Below are 16,270 nucleotides of genomic sequence, written 5' to 3'. Positions count from 1 at the left end.
AAAACCTCACCGAGAAAACCCGATTGGGACAAAACCCGGATGAGGGAAAAAGAGTACAACTTAGTGGTGCCTCTTTTCAGAAGTGGAAGTATTTGAGATGGGCGACATTCCAATTGTTTTGGAGTAGTTTTTCTTCCATTGTCTCTAACTTGAATGCACCTTTGTTTGCTGCAACCGTGATTTTGTATGGTCCGTCCCAATTTGTTCCCAGTTTTCCCTCATTAGGGTCTTTCGCTGCTTGTGTTTTAGCTTTGAGTATGTAGTCTCCGACCTTGAGTGGTCGTATTTTAGCCTTCTTGTTATAGTACCTTTTTGCTTGTTGCTTTTGGGCTACCATTTTTATGTGGGCCATATCTCTTCGTTCTTCGACTTCATCCAGGTCTTGTATCCCACTTTCGTCGTTACTTGGTCCACTTTCTTAGGAGTATCTCAGGCTAGGTTCTCTAACTTCGACGGGTATAACCGCGTCAGTCCCGTAGACTAGCGAATATGGCGTCTCGCGTGTGCTAGTTTTTGGCGTGGTGCGGTATGCCCATAGTACTTCTGGCAGCAGTTCAGGCCATAGCCCCTTCGCATCCTCTGGCTTCTTTTTAATTATATTCAATATCGTTTTATTGGAGGATTCGACTTGGCCATTGCCGGCGGGATGGTACAGTGCGGAGAGTATTCGCTTGATATGCCATTTTTCAAAAATCTCGGTTGTCTTCTTTCCGACGAACTGAGGTCCATTGTCACAGCTGATTTCTTTGGGAATTCCGAAGCGGCATATTATATTTTTCCATATGAACGCGATGACTTCTTGCTCACGTATTTGTGTGTATGCACCTGCTTCCACCCATTTAGAAAAATAGTCAGTTAAAACCAAAAGGAAGCATACCTTACCTCGTCCTACTGGGAGGGGTCCGTCAATATCCATCCCCCATTTTATAAATGGCCATGGCGAAGTGATGGAATGCAAGAGTTCTCCTGTTTAGTGTATCATAGGGGCGTATTTTTGGCACTGTTCAAATTTCCTTACGTAATCTGCAGCTTTTTTTTTCATGGTAGGCCAGTAGTATCCTATACAGATGAGGCGTCTGATGAGGACATGATTTCCTGTATGGGCACCACAGTTCCCCTTGTGTATTTCTTCTAGTACCCGCCTTGTTTGATTTGGCCCAAGACATTTGGCTAGGGGGCCGCCGAACGCCTTTTTATAAAGATCATAGTTTACGAGGCTGTATCTGGCCTCCTGTATTCGTAGCTTTTGGCTTCTTTATTATCTTGTGGGAGTGTCCATTCCTGCAAATATGTTATAATAGGGTTGCGCCAGTCCCAAGTAAGATTTACAGAATGTACCTCAACCTGGTCTATTGCGGAATAAAGAAGGGTGACCACGTTTTCCTTGTCGATATTTCTAGTGGCTGCTGCTAGATTGGCGAGACCGTCCGTTTCGATATTCTGCGCCCTAGGTATCTGGTCGAGGTGACATTCGCCGAATTCTGGTAGCAGTTTGTGAATTTCTGATTGGCACTTTTTTAGTCTCTGTTCTTTGATTTGGAAAGTCCCAGTGACTTGGTTCACCACGAGTTGAGAGTCGCAATGGAGGACGATTCATCGAGCGCCATATTTGAGGGCTAATTTCAATCTTGCATTCACAGGTTCATACTCGGCCTCGTTGTTAGTCATCTCGGGGCACCGTATGGACTGGCGAATTACTTCACCCGCAGGGACTTCGAGGATGAATCCCAGTCCCGATCCCGATGCAGTAGATGCGTCGTCGGTGTAGAGGACCCAGAGGTCAGAATGTGCGGAAGTGCGGAGCGCCTCCCGATCCCGATGCACTTGCGACTTTATAGCAGTTCACAGTTGATATGTTATATCGTGCTCACTTAGTTCTATGGCCCATTTGGCCAACCTTCCCGATAGTTCGGGTTTGTGTAGGATGCCCCTGAGGGAGAAGGTTGTCACCACCTTTATGGTGTGACATTGAAAATATGGTCTAAGCTTTCGTGAAGCTACGACTAATGCCAGAGCTAGTTTCTCAAGGTGGGGGTACCTTGTTTCGGCATCAATTAAGGTTTTGCTGATATAATAAATTGAATATTGCATACCTTTTTTTTTCGCAGACCAGAACTACACTTACCGCGACTTCGGAGACTGCTAGGTACACCAGGAGGCATTCGCCCGGGTCTGCCTTGATGAGTAGTGGCGCCAAGGACAGGTACGCTTTCAGATTTCTTAAGGCATCAACGCATTCTGAATTCCACTATAGCCCATGATCCTTCCTTAGTACATTGAAATATTTATGGCATTTGTCTGATGATTGTGAGATGAACCTCGATAGGGCGGCTATTCGTCCTGTCAATTTCTGTACTTGCTTCTTGCTGGTTAAGGTCTCCGGTATTCCTTCGATGGCCCTGATCTAATCTGGGTTGACCTCGATACCCATTTGTGACACCAAAAAACTAAGGAACTTTCCTGAGGTCACACCAAAGGCGCATTTATCGGGATTCGGTTTCATTCTGTATTGCCTCAATATTTCGAAAGCTTCCTTCAGATGACCAATATGATCCTCCTTCCTTTTTAACTTCACTAGAATGTCGTCTATGTAGACCTCTATAGTCTTTTCGAGTTGTTCTTTGAACATCTTGGTAACTAACCTTTGATACGTCGCCCCTGCGTTCTTGAGTCCGAACGGCATGACTCTGTAGCAGTACATTCCTTGGTGAGTGATGAAAATGGTCTTTTCTTGGTTTTCTTCTGTCATTAGAATTTGGTTGTAACCAGAATAGGCGTCTAAAAAACTTAATAGTTCGTGCCTCGCCGTTGCATCGATGAGTTGGTCGATATGCGGTAACGAAAATGAATCTTTTGGGCATGCTTTGTTCAGGTCGATGAAGTCGACACACATTCGCCACTTTCCATTCTTCTTTTATACCATGACCACATTGGCGACCCACTAAGGATACTTTGATTCTCGGACGGAACCATTAGAGAGCAACGTATCAACTTCTTCGCTGACTGCCTCATTGATTGCAACATTGAACTTTCTCCTCACTTGTCGTACTGGCAGGTAAAGAGGGTCGACATTTAGCCTGTGTGTAGTGTTGTCCCTTGGGAGTCCCAGCATATCTGAATGGGAAAAGGCAAATAAGTCGGCATTGTTAGTTAAGAACTCATGGAACTTACCTGGTTCAGAGAGGTTATGTCCGATATACGTTTTTTTGTGTTGTTGGTATTATCCAATTGAACGAGGTCGAGGACTTCTACGGTTGCCTTGTAGGCTTCTACGACATCCGGGTCTTTGTTGGCCTTTATTTGTGTGTCTGGTTTGGTCCCCGATACGACTGATTGTTATGCTTCCGCTCTTTCCCCTGTAATTGTTGGGTGTGTGTGCAATCTTGGGCAATTTAGTAGCATTCTTGGGTGGTGCGTTGCTCGCCCCGGATGCTAAATATTCCCCATGGGGTAGGAAATTTGATTACTTGATAGAAACTTGACGGAATGACTCGCATGACATGTATCCATGGATGCCCTATGATAGCATTGTAGGCTGTTTCCTGGTTCATGACGTGAAACGTCATTTCCAGAGTGACTCCTCCCGCTAGAACGGGTAGCACTATATCTCTAGAGGTTCGTTCCACTGCATTATTAAAACCCGTTAGTATTTTGTAGCGCAATACTATCTTATCCTCGAGTCTCATATGTATGAGGACTCGTGGATGAATAATACATGCGGCGCTTCCGTCATCCACCATTATTCTTTTTACATCGGTATCCGCGATACGTGAAGTTATAACCAAAGCATCATAGTGAGGAAAAGACAAATCGTTGGTATCCGACTTATCGAAGATGATCCTATCTTCGAGGTCGTTGTACCGTTTGTGAGCGACTGTCCGCTTGAGTTTGTGTGTGGTGGTGAATTTCACACAGTTGATTACAGTATCATCGCCGCTGCCAATGATCATTTGTATAGTACGAGCTGGTGAAGGTGGTTTTGGGGGTCTTTGAGGTTGATCGCGTCTATGAGCGAAATTAACCCGCCATCGATCACTTAGCAGTTCTTTCAGGTGTCCCTAGTTTAGCATTCTTACCACTTCCTGTCGCAGACCTATGCAGTTTTCGGTCTTGCGTCCCCTTTCCTAGTGGAATTCACATAGAACGTTCGATCTCCGGGTGCTCGGATCAGACTTCATCTTTTGCGACCACGCACCTTTGTGCCGAGCTTTTCCAGTGCATACACTATTTCTGAAGGAGAAACGCAAAAGTTATGAGCAGATAATAGTGGAGGCGTACCTCTTTCATTTCGGTGTGGCACGGTGTGTCGAGGCATGACGTTTGCATGTCGTGGAGGAGGCAGGATGGATGCCTGGATGTAGGGTTGATGCCTCTCTCAATTGAAGCGGGATAGCTGATCCCTTCGACCATCGTTGCGGCGATCTCTCCTTGTTTCGGTTTGGACAGACGTTAACCGTTGGAGTGGACCATTTATGTCGTCCTCATCGGCCCTTACTTCGGCACAATAGGCATTATGGATTTTTTCCCACGTGGAGGGAGGGTATTTCATGAGTCTACTTAGAAGTTTTTTGGTTGCTTTCGACCCGCTTCTATTTAACCCATTTTGGAAGGATGCTACAGCCGTCCCCTCTGATACGTTCGGTAGGCTCATTCATACCCTGTTGAATCGGGCTAGAAAATCCTGAAGTTCTTCGCCTGTCGTCTGCCTAACGGCGAAGATGTCATTTACACTGGCTTCTAAATTTTTTGCTCCCGCGTGAGCGGTAACGAATTTATCTGCCATTTCTTCGAACATTGATATTGATCGTACCGGTAATTGGGAATACCATGTCAATGCTCCCCCTGTTAGAGTTTCACCGAACTTTTTCAGTAGCACCAACGGCACCTGTTCTTTCGACAGATTATTGCCTTTTACTGCTGTGATGTAGTGGATTATGTGATCTTTCAGGTCTGTGGTGCCATCGTATATTTTCAACTATGGTGGCATTTTGAAGGTTTTTGGAATAGAGTGGGGAGTCTCCCCTTCACTTTATGGTTGCTCGACGAATCGGCCTCCGTCACATTTTGGTAGCAACTTCGGAGCGCCGTGTATTTTATCGACCCTTTCTTGATGCTCCTTCATCTGATCGCGGAGCGTTTTGTTCTCATTTTCTATTTCTTCCATTTTTTTAAGATGGTCGCAAGTGCATCGTTACCTACATCAATGACAGTATGAGTGTTACCCGTGCGTGGAGTTTCTGGCTCATCGGCGACAGTTGCGGTTTTTGCGTGTATTGTGCCTCCAGTATCCCTTTGAACGGGTTTGTCGAGTATACTGTTCAAGGTGTTTGTCAACTACTCTTCTAATAGCCTTTTCACAGGGGTGGTGCTTCTCCTAATGCGGCTGTCGAGATTTCCCTCTCGCGCGAGACAGTCACACTTTCGTGCGGGGGGTTGAGGCATCTCCCTCAAGTGTAACGCTTGGCGTTGCATTTTCATTGTCTTCGTTACCGGCTTCGTTGATGGAATCGAGAAGGTTGTTCGTGACATCTACTATTGCCTTTAATCTTGCTTCCCCCTTTCCTGCCATTGTTGGTCTTTTCGAGGTTAAGAAGAGGTGATTGTCCCTTCCAAGGATCTAGACGAAACTAAAATCTCAACTATAGAAATCCCCACAGACGGCGCCAAATTGTTTGACTCAAAAGATATTGGAACGTTTTTGAGTAAATCAATCAAAGAAGATGAAGGGGTAAATCTTAGCTAAGTATAATAAACTCTAGAAACAAGGGTATAAAAGATAAACACAATGAATAATATTTTTGATCTTGCAAAGATGAGTGCACGAACACCAAGGATGCCAATCGTTTACGTAGAAAAGTATTACAGTCAGTGTTCTTAGCTGTGAAAGCCAAAAAGGCCCATTTACAAGGTTGCTTTCCCACTATATATAAGGGACAAACCCCTTCTAAACCCTAAGAAACATATCACAGGAATATTCCTAGTGCCCCCTGTCGGGCCTACACTATTGTAAAAGTCATGCAATCTCTGTTCACTTGTCTGTCGTCCTCCGTAGGACGTCGAACTGCGAAGATCTCGTCGTTTGTCGTATTCATCAATGGTCGTGGTCGTCCAAATTTGGATTCATACAAAGACAAAGGTTCAAATCCTAATTACTTGGGTAAATAAGTTATAACCTCTTAGTTTTATGTACGTAGAGTCGTAGCTCAACCAGAGCCGGAGCTTGGTGGGCCGAAGATGGTTCAACCGAACCCTCTTCACCAATTATATATATATATTGGATCCCCTTAGTTTTTTTTTTTGAGTCTTTATTATTTTTATTTTTTGAATTCTTTTAGTGAGTATTCTACTTCCGCCACCGAGCTCAACCTTAATTAGATTTCTTTTTCTTCTGGAATTTCTATTAGATTGAAGGATCAGGGAAGAAGAAGTACGGAAAGAATTGAACTCACTCCTATTGTGTTATAAGGTGACTTCTACCGATACTATTAAGCTGTAAGCCTTGATTACAACCTTAGGTCTTTAAGAATTTACTACCGACATCTTTTAATTAAACACTAATGATCTCAGCTCAACTACAGGGGGATGCTTCCAAATAGGTTGATTGAAGTGATTCCATAGGGCAGAGGCAGACAAGCCAAAAAACCCTGCAAAATTGCATGCATGGATAGAATTCGTTGAAACAATTATGGATTTAGCTAGCTTGCATCATTTTACATTACATCGTTTGTATTATACTACTCTACTTTTTGATATTACATCCTGTAACATGATGCCATTTGATGTTAAGGTTAGCGGAAGCCAAAAATGTTCATGGAATCCAGCTTTTTCTTAGTTTTCTTTGATGTCACAGACTAATTATTAAAAAAATTGGTAGACGATCTCAGATTTGATTACGGAAACAGTTGATAAATAAGTGCCCTAGCCCATGTACCTAGTTCAAGCTCAATCTGTAGGAACTATTTAAACAATTAATTTTCATTCCACTAGAACTCAGTCGGGAGTTGATGATCAATATCACTGATTATCTTCTTTCTTGTCATTGAACCCTGATCTTGGGGAATTTTTTTTTAAAAAAACTAATATGTTTTTTAAAAGAGTTTAAGTTATATATATTTTCAATATAAGGAATTATAATAGTTTGCTTCCTAATTTAATTGGTAAAAGAAACATACTCGTTGATATCCAGTGACGTTAGAACAATGAATAGTACAACATAAGTATCTTCTATGCAGCGGTGGGGGAATCTTAGAGTAACGATAAAGTTATTTTTATGAGATCTATAAGTCACGGTTTCGATAGCTATAGATACTTGCATCAATGTAAGTTGTCTATATCAATATCCCGTAGGGTGCGACTCTTCCTCTTACCTTATGTAAACCTTACCTTACGTAAATAGGGGATGCGAAATGCTTTATGCACCGGACGACCCTTTTAACTATTTTCAATGCATCAGGTAAATCCCTGCCTGACTTTTATCTACATCTTGGTGGACCCCAGTGTTCTGCAAATATTTCATAATTACTAATCTAAATAATACTAATAACAATTTGGCTTCATGTTGTTGATGCATTAGGGAACTTCCTCTCCTCCTCTAAACACGTAACACGTATGGGACAACCACTTTTTAGTCTTGAGAAAAGTGTCCATTTCTCAATGCTTTCATCTGAATCTATTACCATCCACCTGATACCCACAAAAAACATAAAAATTAAACACATTTGTTAATTGTAATTGAATCTAACATAAGATAAAGATGATTAGTTTATGGTTTTAAATTTGATAAAGATAGGCCAAACCTGTAGGATGTGGTCAAACGATGGACAAAAACAAGCATCATTGCTCGAGCCAAATGCAGTCCAAGGCATGTTCTTCCTCCCATTCCAAATGCTAAAAAACTATATGGTTTTGAATCATCCTTGAATAATTTACACCATACCATATTAGACCATAGTTAATGATAAAAATGAGGTCAGTATATGTCTTAAATTTATTTGTTTGTTGAATGTGTGTACGATATATTTAGTGGGTTAGTATAAATACTGAGTATATATAACTATTTTCCCAATTTCATTGTGTTTCCTTTCTTTGGTAAACTCATGTTTGATTGTAGAGAATTACTTACATCAAATCTCGAAGGAATGAATTTATTCGGATCATGGAATATCATTGAATCAAAATGTATTGATTTAGCATCCACGTTAATGGTCCAACCTTTCTTGATCGTAAATCCTAAATTCACATAAAAATTAGAGGGATGTTAATATAATTTGCAGTTAAAATATTTCTCATAATTTTGTGTATAGAAGTCAAACCTTCAATTTCACAATCATGGAGTGCCATTCTTGGAAACCAAGGCACAATTGAAGCCATTCGAAGTGATTCCTTAATAACCTGTTGGCACAAAGCTTTAATTATTTCGAAGTGTATTGATTGCACTGTAAAATTAAACAAAAAATAAGGGGCTAATTCAAGATAAGTATAAATAAAAAAGTGAAATAAAATAAACAAATAATACCTTAGATGCATATGGCATACAATTCAGGTCTTCTAGCGTGAGGTGTGCTTTGCCAGAAACCTTTTGCTGAAGGGCTTGTTGTTCAGCCTATTCCAATCAACTTTCTAATATTAGAATTTTGGCTGTGAATTACTTTTAAAACAATCAAAGATATTATTTCATTTAAGTTGTCCTATATATTAGGTCCCACTTGCTAATTAAGGAAGGGATCATTAAAATCCTTCACTGTCAGAATTGAAACGAGTCTGAGTCTGAGTCTGATAAAAAGAAATATTTTTTTCTAACAAAGAAAAAAAGAAGAGAAATTAAAGATGTGGTGAGAACCGAACCTTACATTTAAATCTTAGAATTATACCATTAAGTATTAGTGAATTCCATACTTAAAAAGTTAGTTGTTTTTGTTACCCTAAGTTGGTTAAGGGCATCAGGATTTTCATCCAAATACTTGATCATCCACGTAATCGCGCTAGCCGTGGTGTCTTGACCTGTCCAAAAGAAAAGAAAAAATATTGCTAATTAAAATATGAGGGTTTAACGAGTAAAATAACAAAGCACTTATGTATAATCCAAGTAGATTAAATTAAAACAAACCTGCAATAATCATGGTTAGTATATTATCTTTAATCTCCTGATTTGTTAACTGTGTGGCATTTTCTTGTTCACTCTCCTCACCATCCTTACTCAAAAGATGAGCTAGAAAATCATCAAACTTTTCTTTGGACTTTCTTCTTTTCTCTATTATCTTATCCAGTAACCTCATAATTCTTTTTCTGGCCTGCAATTAAAACTTTATGGGCTTAGATGTTGAATACGAACTTTAATGAAGAATTAATTAAATACCCATATATCCAAGCGCTTAAATTTAAAATAATCGGCGGATGCATAATATATGTATAATTCATGTATAATATGTGTATAATCATATACAGTCGTTGTATATGTATACTGGCTAGAAAAAATAAATTCTGAATTTGACCGGCTATTTATGTAAAGATTTCAACTTAATGGGCTTACATATTGTGCCTGTCAAGTAAAAATAGCACGGTATAGCCAGTTCTCGGACTGATCATTCAAAAATAGCCGGCGTTTACGAAGTCAATGAAAAATAGTCAATATTTTGCTGCAACAAAGACCGGCCCAACATAATATACTGGAGTTCGGTGCACCTGTGTATGAACTCCAGCATATTATGCTGGACCGGTATACTTTGCAGACTCCAGTATAATATACTGGAGACTGGAGCACCGGTGCTCCAAACTCCAGTATATTATACTTGTTGGAACTCCAGTATATTATGCTGGAGTTTTAGTGTACTTATGTTGGAACTCTATCATATTATGCTGGAGTTCCAGCATACTTATCTTGGAACTCCAATATAATATGCTAGAGTTCAAGCATACTTATGCTGGAACTCCAGTATAATATACTGGCGTATTTTTCGGGTTTTGAACAGTATTTTCGCTCAGATTTATCTTTACATGAAAAGTGGCTAAATTTCGATTACTTTTGAAACTGTGTTATTTTTGAACGACCAATTATAAATCTGGCTATTTTTGAATTTGTCCCGCCTGTCAATTACCTGTAGGCCTTTGTAGAATCTGGTCCATGGTAGTATTGATGGAAATGCTAGCATTGCTTCATAAATCAGCCCAACATCCTTGTGCAATGTCTCTAGTTCCTCTTCTCCTTCCAAATTCATTAACATTTTGCAGATTGCTTTAAGGGTTATCTATAACACAAGAAAAAAATGCAATTATGTTGAAACAAGCGAGCTATGTGAACCAATCAGCTATCCTTAATCTAATGTAGGAGTGTCAAATGGATAGGTTGGGCAAAATTTAAGTGGATTAAATGGTTGAATTAATAAATGAGTTGAATCATAATCCCTCCCTCAATTTGCTTGGTTCAAGGAGGGTGGGTCATTTGGAATTAATAAAGGGCCATAACTTGACCTTCCCAACTCAAAATCATTTTTCATGTGTTCATTTTATTCTTTTATAATTTCTTTAATTACCAAATCGGATTGCCATAGAAATGTCCTTTTTATTTTTTATTTTTTTAAATTTATCATGACTTTACTTAACTAACCAGAATCGACTTTTTCCCCCATAAATTTTGGGAAACTTACACAAATATCCCAAATAAGTCTCAACTTACCAACCTCTAGCCATTAATCATAGACTTACCAAAACTAGCCAAGCACATATAAAATTGAAAAACCAAATACATAAGGTTCTTTCTCTCAAAGAATCACATGCAAAAATCTCCTTCCATATTTTTAAGCGTGATTAACAACATTAGATGCAAGACGGAAATGAATTTCATGGATTAGATAGCAAATAAGGTGATGAAATACAAAAAAAATATACAATATTCAAAAAATCTAAGCAAAAAAGAAACTTTTTCAACGGGTATAGTTGAAATTCATTGAAAACATATAGATAAGTCAATATACAAAATTTGAGGAAGATTAGAGGTGATTTGAACTGGTTTTGTATCAAAATTCATAACTAAATCGAGTTCAAAAAATTCTTCTACGACCTTGTATCAAACATGTATTACGTATGTATCTCACACACAGATATACATGGATATACATGTGATACACAATTGATACAACTATGATACACAGTATGATACACATATCTTTTTTTTCATGTTCAGTTTTTACTTCGAATTGTCAATTCAAACCACCTCAAAACTTCACCAAATCATCCAAAACTGAGATTCAAGCTTCTTAAGATGTACCCAATCTATTCTAATAACACTCACTCAAAAGGAAGCAAAAAATTGACCTTTTTTTGTTACAAATATCTAATTGGCTAATATTAGTAATAGTTGGCTAATATTAGTAATATTTACAAGTGGTCATTCAAAAATAGCCAGATTTACAAGTGGTCATTCAAAAATAGCCACAGTTTCAAAAGTAATCGAAATTTAGCCACATTTCATATAAAGATAAATTTGAACGAAAACATTGTTCAAAATCCGAAAAATACTCCAGCATAATATACCGGAGTTCTAGCATAAGTATATTGGAACTCCAGCATATTATAATGAAGTTCCAGCATAAGTATATTGGAACTCCAAGCATAATATACTGGAGTTCCAGTATAATATACCGGTCCAGTATAATATGCTGGAAGTTCATACATAGGTGCTCCAATTTCCAGTATATTATGCTGGAACTTTCCGCGTGTTGGAGTTCCAGCATAATATGCTGGAAGTTCATAATCTCCAGTATATTATGCTGGACTGGTCCCTATTATAGCAAAATAGTAGCTATTTTTCAATGACTTTACAAACGCTGGCTATTTTTCAATGACCAATCCAAAAACTGGCTAGCCCATACTATTTTAACAAACGTGTCATTGGGGCTGTAACGATTGCTCAAATTGGCCCAAACCCTTAGATAGGCTAAATGGGTTATGTTCAAATTTTTACCTAGCAATGAAGGGGAAGTGCACAGGCAGTCATTTTTAGGGTTAGTATTTATGAATTAGCTTGTATTTATTTTATTCTAAAAATTTGAACTAAAATTTTAATTTCAGGATAATTCAAGATATTTTTTCCCGAAAAAGTGAACTGAAAATAAATTTAAGGCATATTGACTAATTTCTAAATAACAACCATTTAGAATGGGTACTTGGCGTCTTTTGTAGAGCAATAAATATATGTGCAGTCTAATCCACCTGAATTTGGATGGGTTGGAAGAGCTACATTTGTAGAATTAAACTAAATGTGCATCCAATCGCTTAATATATGTATAATCCATATATAATATATGTATATTCGTGTATGATTAATGCATAGTTTATTTATACATGCTAGAAAAATAAACAGCGAATCTGACGGGCTATTTGTTAAAACATTCCATAAAAAAGGACTAAAAGCACTTGGAATAGACTAATAGGAAAACCAACCTTTAGAACTTCATGGAGTATAGTAACGTTGGATCTTTGGTGCCAGGTGCTAAGATTATTAACAGTCAATTCATCAAATTGTTTAACCATTGACGATAGAGACGCAGTTGTAAACAAAGTAGTAAGATGGCTACGAATAAGTTTGTGCTGCTCATGTGAAGCACAAAGAAGGCTTTGATCTCCAACAAGCTTTGCAATTGACTTTATGTATCTCTTTGTGAAATTCTCGGTCTCGTTACTTAGAATTTTCTTTGCTGCCTTTGTGCTTGAGATAAATACATGTGTCTGCCCAAATATATTTGTTTTGAAGCAATTCCCATACCTACAAATAAAATAACAGTCATGATCCTCTATAACAATACTTCCCTATATCGGTCATGATCCTCTATAACACTACTTCCCTATATCGGTCATGTTTTCTTTGGAATCTATTTCTCTTGCTATGTTATAATATATTTTTTTATAACATTATTTCACGAACAGTCAAAAAAATCAGAACAAACAAGTATGTTATAAAAAAGTTTGACTGTATACCTGAGATGTCAAATGTTGTCACACACTAATAATCTAGAGAGCATATAAATTCTCTAACCATACACAGAGTCCGGCCTACTCCTACTATTCTTTGATTGTTAACCGGAACTCTTTCCAGAAATAAGCCATATTTTTATTGTTTAATTGCCAGAAAATATTTTTCCAAGAAAAAATATTCAAACAAAAAGGTAAAATGATATTGCTCACTTTTCGGCGGAAGTCATTTGTCTTCAAAATTATCTTAACTTTTAACATCAACTGCTTTAACCAATAATTGAAAATTATTATCAATGTTTAATACTCAAAAACTTCACCAAAAATAGTATCCGGTTTGATAAAATATACTAATCAATATTTGATGCATGTTCTTTCAGAAAATATATTTCACTTTCTAATCAAATATTAGAAAACTTTTTACAGAAAGTATTTTTCCTAAAAATAAGTCATTCTTTTAGAAACATTTTCGAAAAATGACTTTCATCGTCTCAAATATAACTTTAATTGATTAAAATCAATACTATCGACGAAATTTCATTATTGCTAGAAAAAATTAAATTACAAAATTTTACGACACATATATTCTATCAGAACAGTCAAAACACATCAATACTGTATCCTATTCTAGTAATGACCTAATAATAAATTGTTCTTACTTGAGTCGTCGAACTTTGACAAAATCATAGAAACCTTTGTTGCTATTAATGGCAGCCATGAAATGGATGGTTTCTCCGATGAACGGTAATCCCCGGTTGCCCTGCGGAACTTTCGCCGGAGTTTTTGCAGTAGTATTATGCCTTAACATCTTTAAAGATCGCACAAATAAATATAGCAATCCCAAGTAGAGAACTATGTACCAAAACCAATAAAGTAAACGAGACGTGTGATTGAGTAGTAGCTGCATTTTTTCTCCTAGAATTCTAAGTCCTAAACTTGTGCCTCAGCTAAAAATGAAAGATTGTTGAAAAGTGAGTCTTGAAAATTTGAATGATAAAGCTAAATGAACGGTTGGAATGTTCAATTTTTAATTTAGGGGACAAGAAATTATGGAATGTTTAAATGGATGTTTCCACTTAGGGAATTAAGTGCTCTTTGACAGGACAAATTTTGGGTATTCAAATTACAGTCACGCCTCTCTAACAACATTTCTATATAATAACACTTCACTATATAGGTCAAGCTTTTTCGGACCAATTTTTATATTATGTTATAATATATATTCTCTATAACAGCCAAAAATATTTGGAACAAACAAGACTGTTATAGAGAGGTTTGACTATATATATCCCTGTATAGCCAACTACCTCCACTAATTGCTTCTTGTTTAGCCAAGTTGTACGATGCTTCTTCTTTTTCTTTTTTGTTTTTTCGTTTTAATTTTGTTGGGTCCATATTTGAGAGTGCACTAGTTAATTTACTACATCATTCGACATTCATACAGATTTAATTTGATCTTGCCCTACAGCTGGTCTCCTCTCGATGTTGTAGTGTTAGATAAAAGAAAGAGAACATGCATCTACTCCCTCTGTCTAAAATTATGTAGAGTTATTTCTAAAAACAACTATCTTATTATAAAGAGAATTCTATTTATGGTGAATGTCCATATTTAGAGAGATTCTAGGGTTTATTGCTTGGTGGTTAAGCCAATCTCTCCCTATAAATAGAGGATTCTATTCCATTATAATTCATTCCAAAATTCAATAAGAATTCCCTCTTTCTCTGCAATATTGCTCTTATTCTTTTATTGTTTTATAACACGTTATCAGCACGAGACTCTAACCAATTGAGTAGAAGATTTGGGATTGAGCATAATTGTCAATTGTTCTTTGAACTTCCTTCATGATTAAATTCTGGATTTAAGGTAAGTATTTTACTTTTCTCTTTCAAATTTTTGACATTCTATACTTTGATTTTAAATACAAGCAAAGACGATAAATTTTGATTGCAACTCTAATGGAGTTTGAAAGAAATTATAACCACCAAAAGTGGTAAAATTTCTATGCCTTGTCATGATCAAATTCATGTATGATTGTGGGCAAAGAATTGAAAACCCGTCCCACTGAATTTGCTCCATTCTCATTTCCTTTAGAGAATGTGATAGCAATATGTGATAAGTCTGAAAGAAGACAAAATTACTACTATGAAAGTATCAATGGATGTGGACGTGGCAATAGACGAAATTATAATCGTCATCATTGTGGTAATGAGAACAATAAGGATTATCAAAATAATCCTTCACTTCGTGAAAGTAATATTTGTCATCAATTTGACATGAGATTTTGTAAAGCACATATAGATGATTATTGTCCATTCATGATGTGAGTGTGATAACATGTGATTTATTAATGCATATTCATTTTTGGAAGAATATGAACGTGCTAGTGGTAGTGAATATACCACACTCACTTCTAGAAGGAGGTTTGAGATGATATAAGAAAATAATGTCATTATTATGGCATGAATGGTCATTGGTCACATACTTATTGTACGCCAAAATATCTTTGCATTGTGATTAATAAAAGATAACAGTAATGCAAGAAACAGATCTTGCATATAATTTTGACCATAACCATAATGATATAATTTTCTCTTTAAAAGAGATATTCACCATATGGATGTTGATGAATATGTGGTACTACAAAATTAATTGAGAACTCTGCAAGAGCCAATTATACTATTTTGGAGAAACACAATTGATTACCAATAAGGTATTGTGTTGTAGTAAGTCTCAAAGAAACTTATTCAGTTTCCAAAGTACACGCGAAAGCGGTTGATTATATTGAGACTATAAATAAAGGAAAGATTTAATATCTTCTATTACTACAACTTGTAGCGGGGTAATATGTATGTGAAAAGTTACCTGCTTTATTTTTCAGTTTGTACTACACAAATAAAAGAATGCCACAATAAAGTAGAACTTTATTGATATAAAACTCATATCATAATAAACTTGGAGTTTATTGATATCCAGTTGACATAGCTGGTTTAGTCATATCAATTTAAGTATGATGTGCAAAAATAAAAGAGAATTCAAATGAGTAAACATTAAAGAACTAGAAAGTACTTTACGAATTCTCCTAGGTTGCTTGTTCTTATTAATTAGTAGACCAACTAAAATTAGGATTGAATCTCATAAACGCTGGAATTATCAAAAGTGAATATGGGCCCATTCACTTGCCATGTATACCACATAAGATGCATCTATGAGATGGTTACATGTGCGATTATTATTAACTCGCAATATGATGTTTTGCGAGGTAACTTGCTCAATAATTTAATTTCGAGCATAATTTCCAGATTT

The 16,270-nt window shown here is 37.0% G+C and overlaps 1 protein-coding gene across 1 annotated transcript; it reads right to left on the bottom strand.

The window, feature by feature from the left end:
• Nucleotides 1–7,284: 7,284 nt before the first annotated feature.
• On the bottom strand, nucleotides 7,285–14,016 carry LOC107818013 (abscisic acid 8'-hydroxylase 2). The gene is made up of 10 exons (XM_016643926.2): nucleotides 13,626–14,016; nucleotides 12,439–12,760; nucleotides 10,095–10,244; nucleotides 9,107–9,290; nucleotides 8,921–9,000; nucleotides 8,516–8,602; nucleotides 8,313–8,391; nucleotides 8,123–8,229; nucleotides 7,797–7,915; nucleotides 7,285–7,683 (listed from the first exon to the last, which is right to left on the bottom strand). The coding sequence occupies exons 1-10, from the start codon at nucleotides 13,871–13,873 to the stop codon at nucleotides 7,554–7,556; spliced, it is 1,506 nt and encodes a 501-aa protein (XP_016499412.2). The 5' UTR covers nucleotides 13,874–14,016; the 3' UTR covers nucleotides 7,285–7,553.
• Nucleotides 14,017–16,270: the final 2,254 nt, after the last annotated feature.

This window comes from Nicotiana tabacum, chromosome 16, assembly GCF_000715075.1.
Source record: "Nicotiana tabacum cultivar K326 chromosome 16, ASM71507v2, whole genome shotgun sequence".
Lineage (NCBI taxonomy): Eukaryota > Viridiplantae > Streptophyta > Magnoliopsida > Solanales > Solanaceae > Nicotiana > Nicotiana tabacum.
Note: the sequence above shows the minus strand (reverse complement) of the source record. Positions and strands in the feature narration are given on the sequence as shown.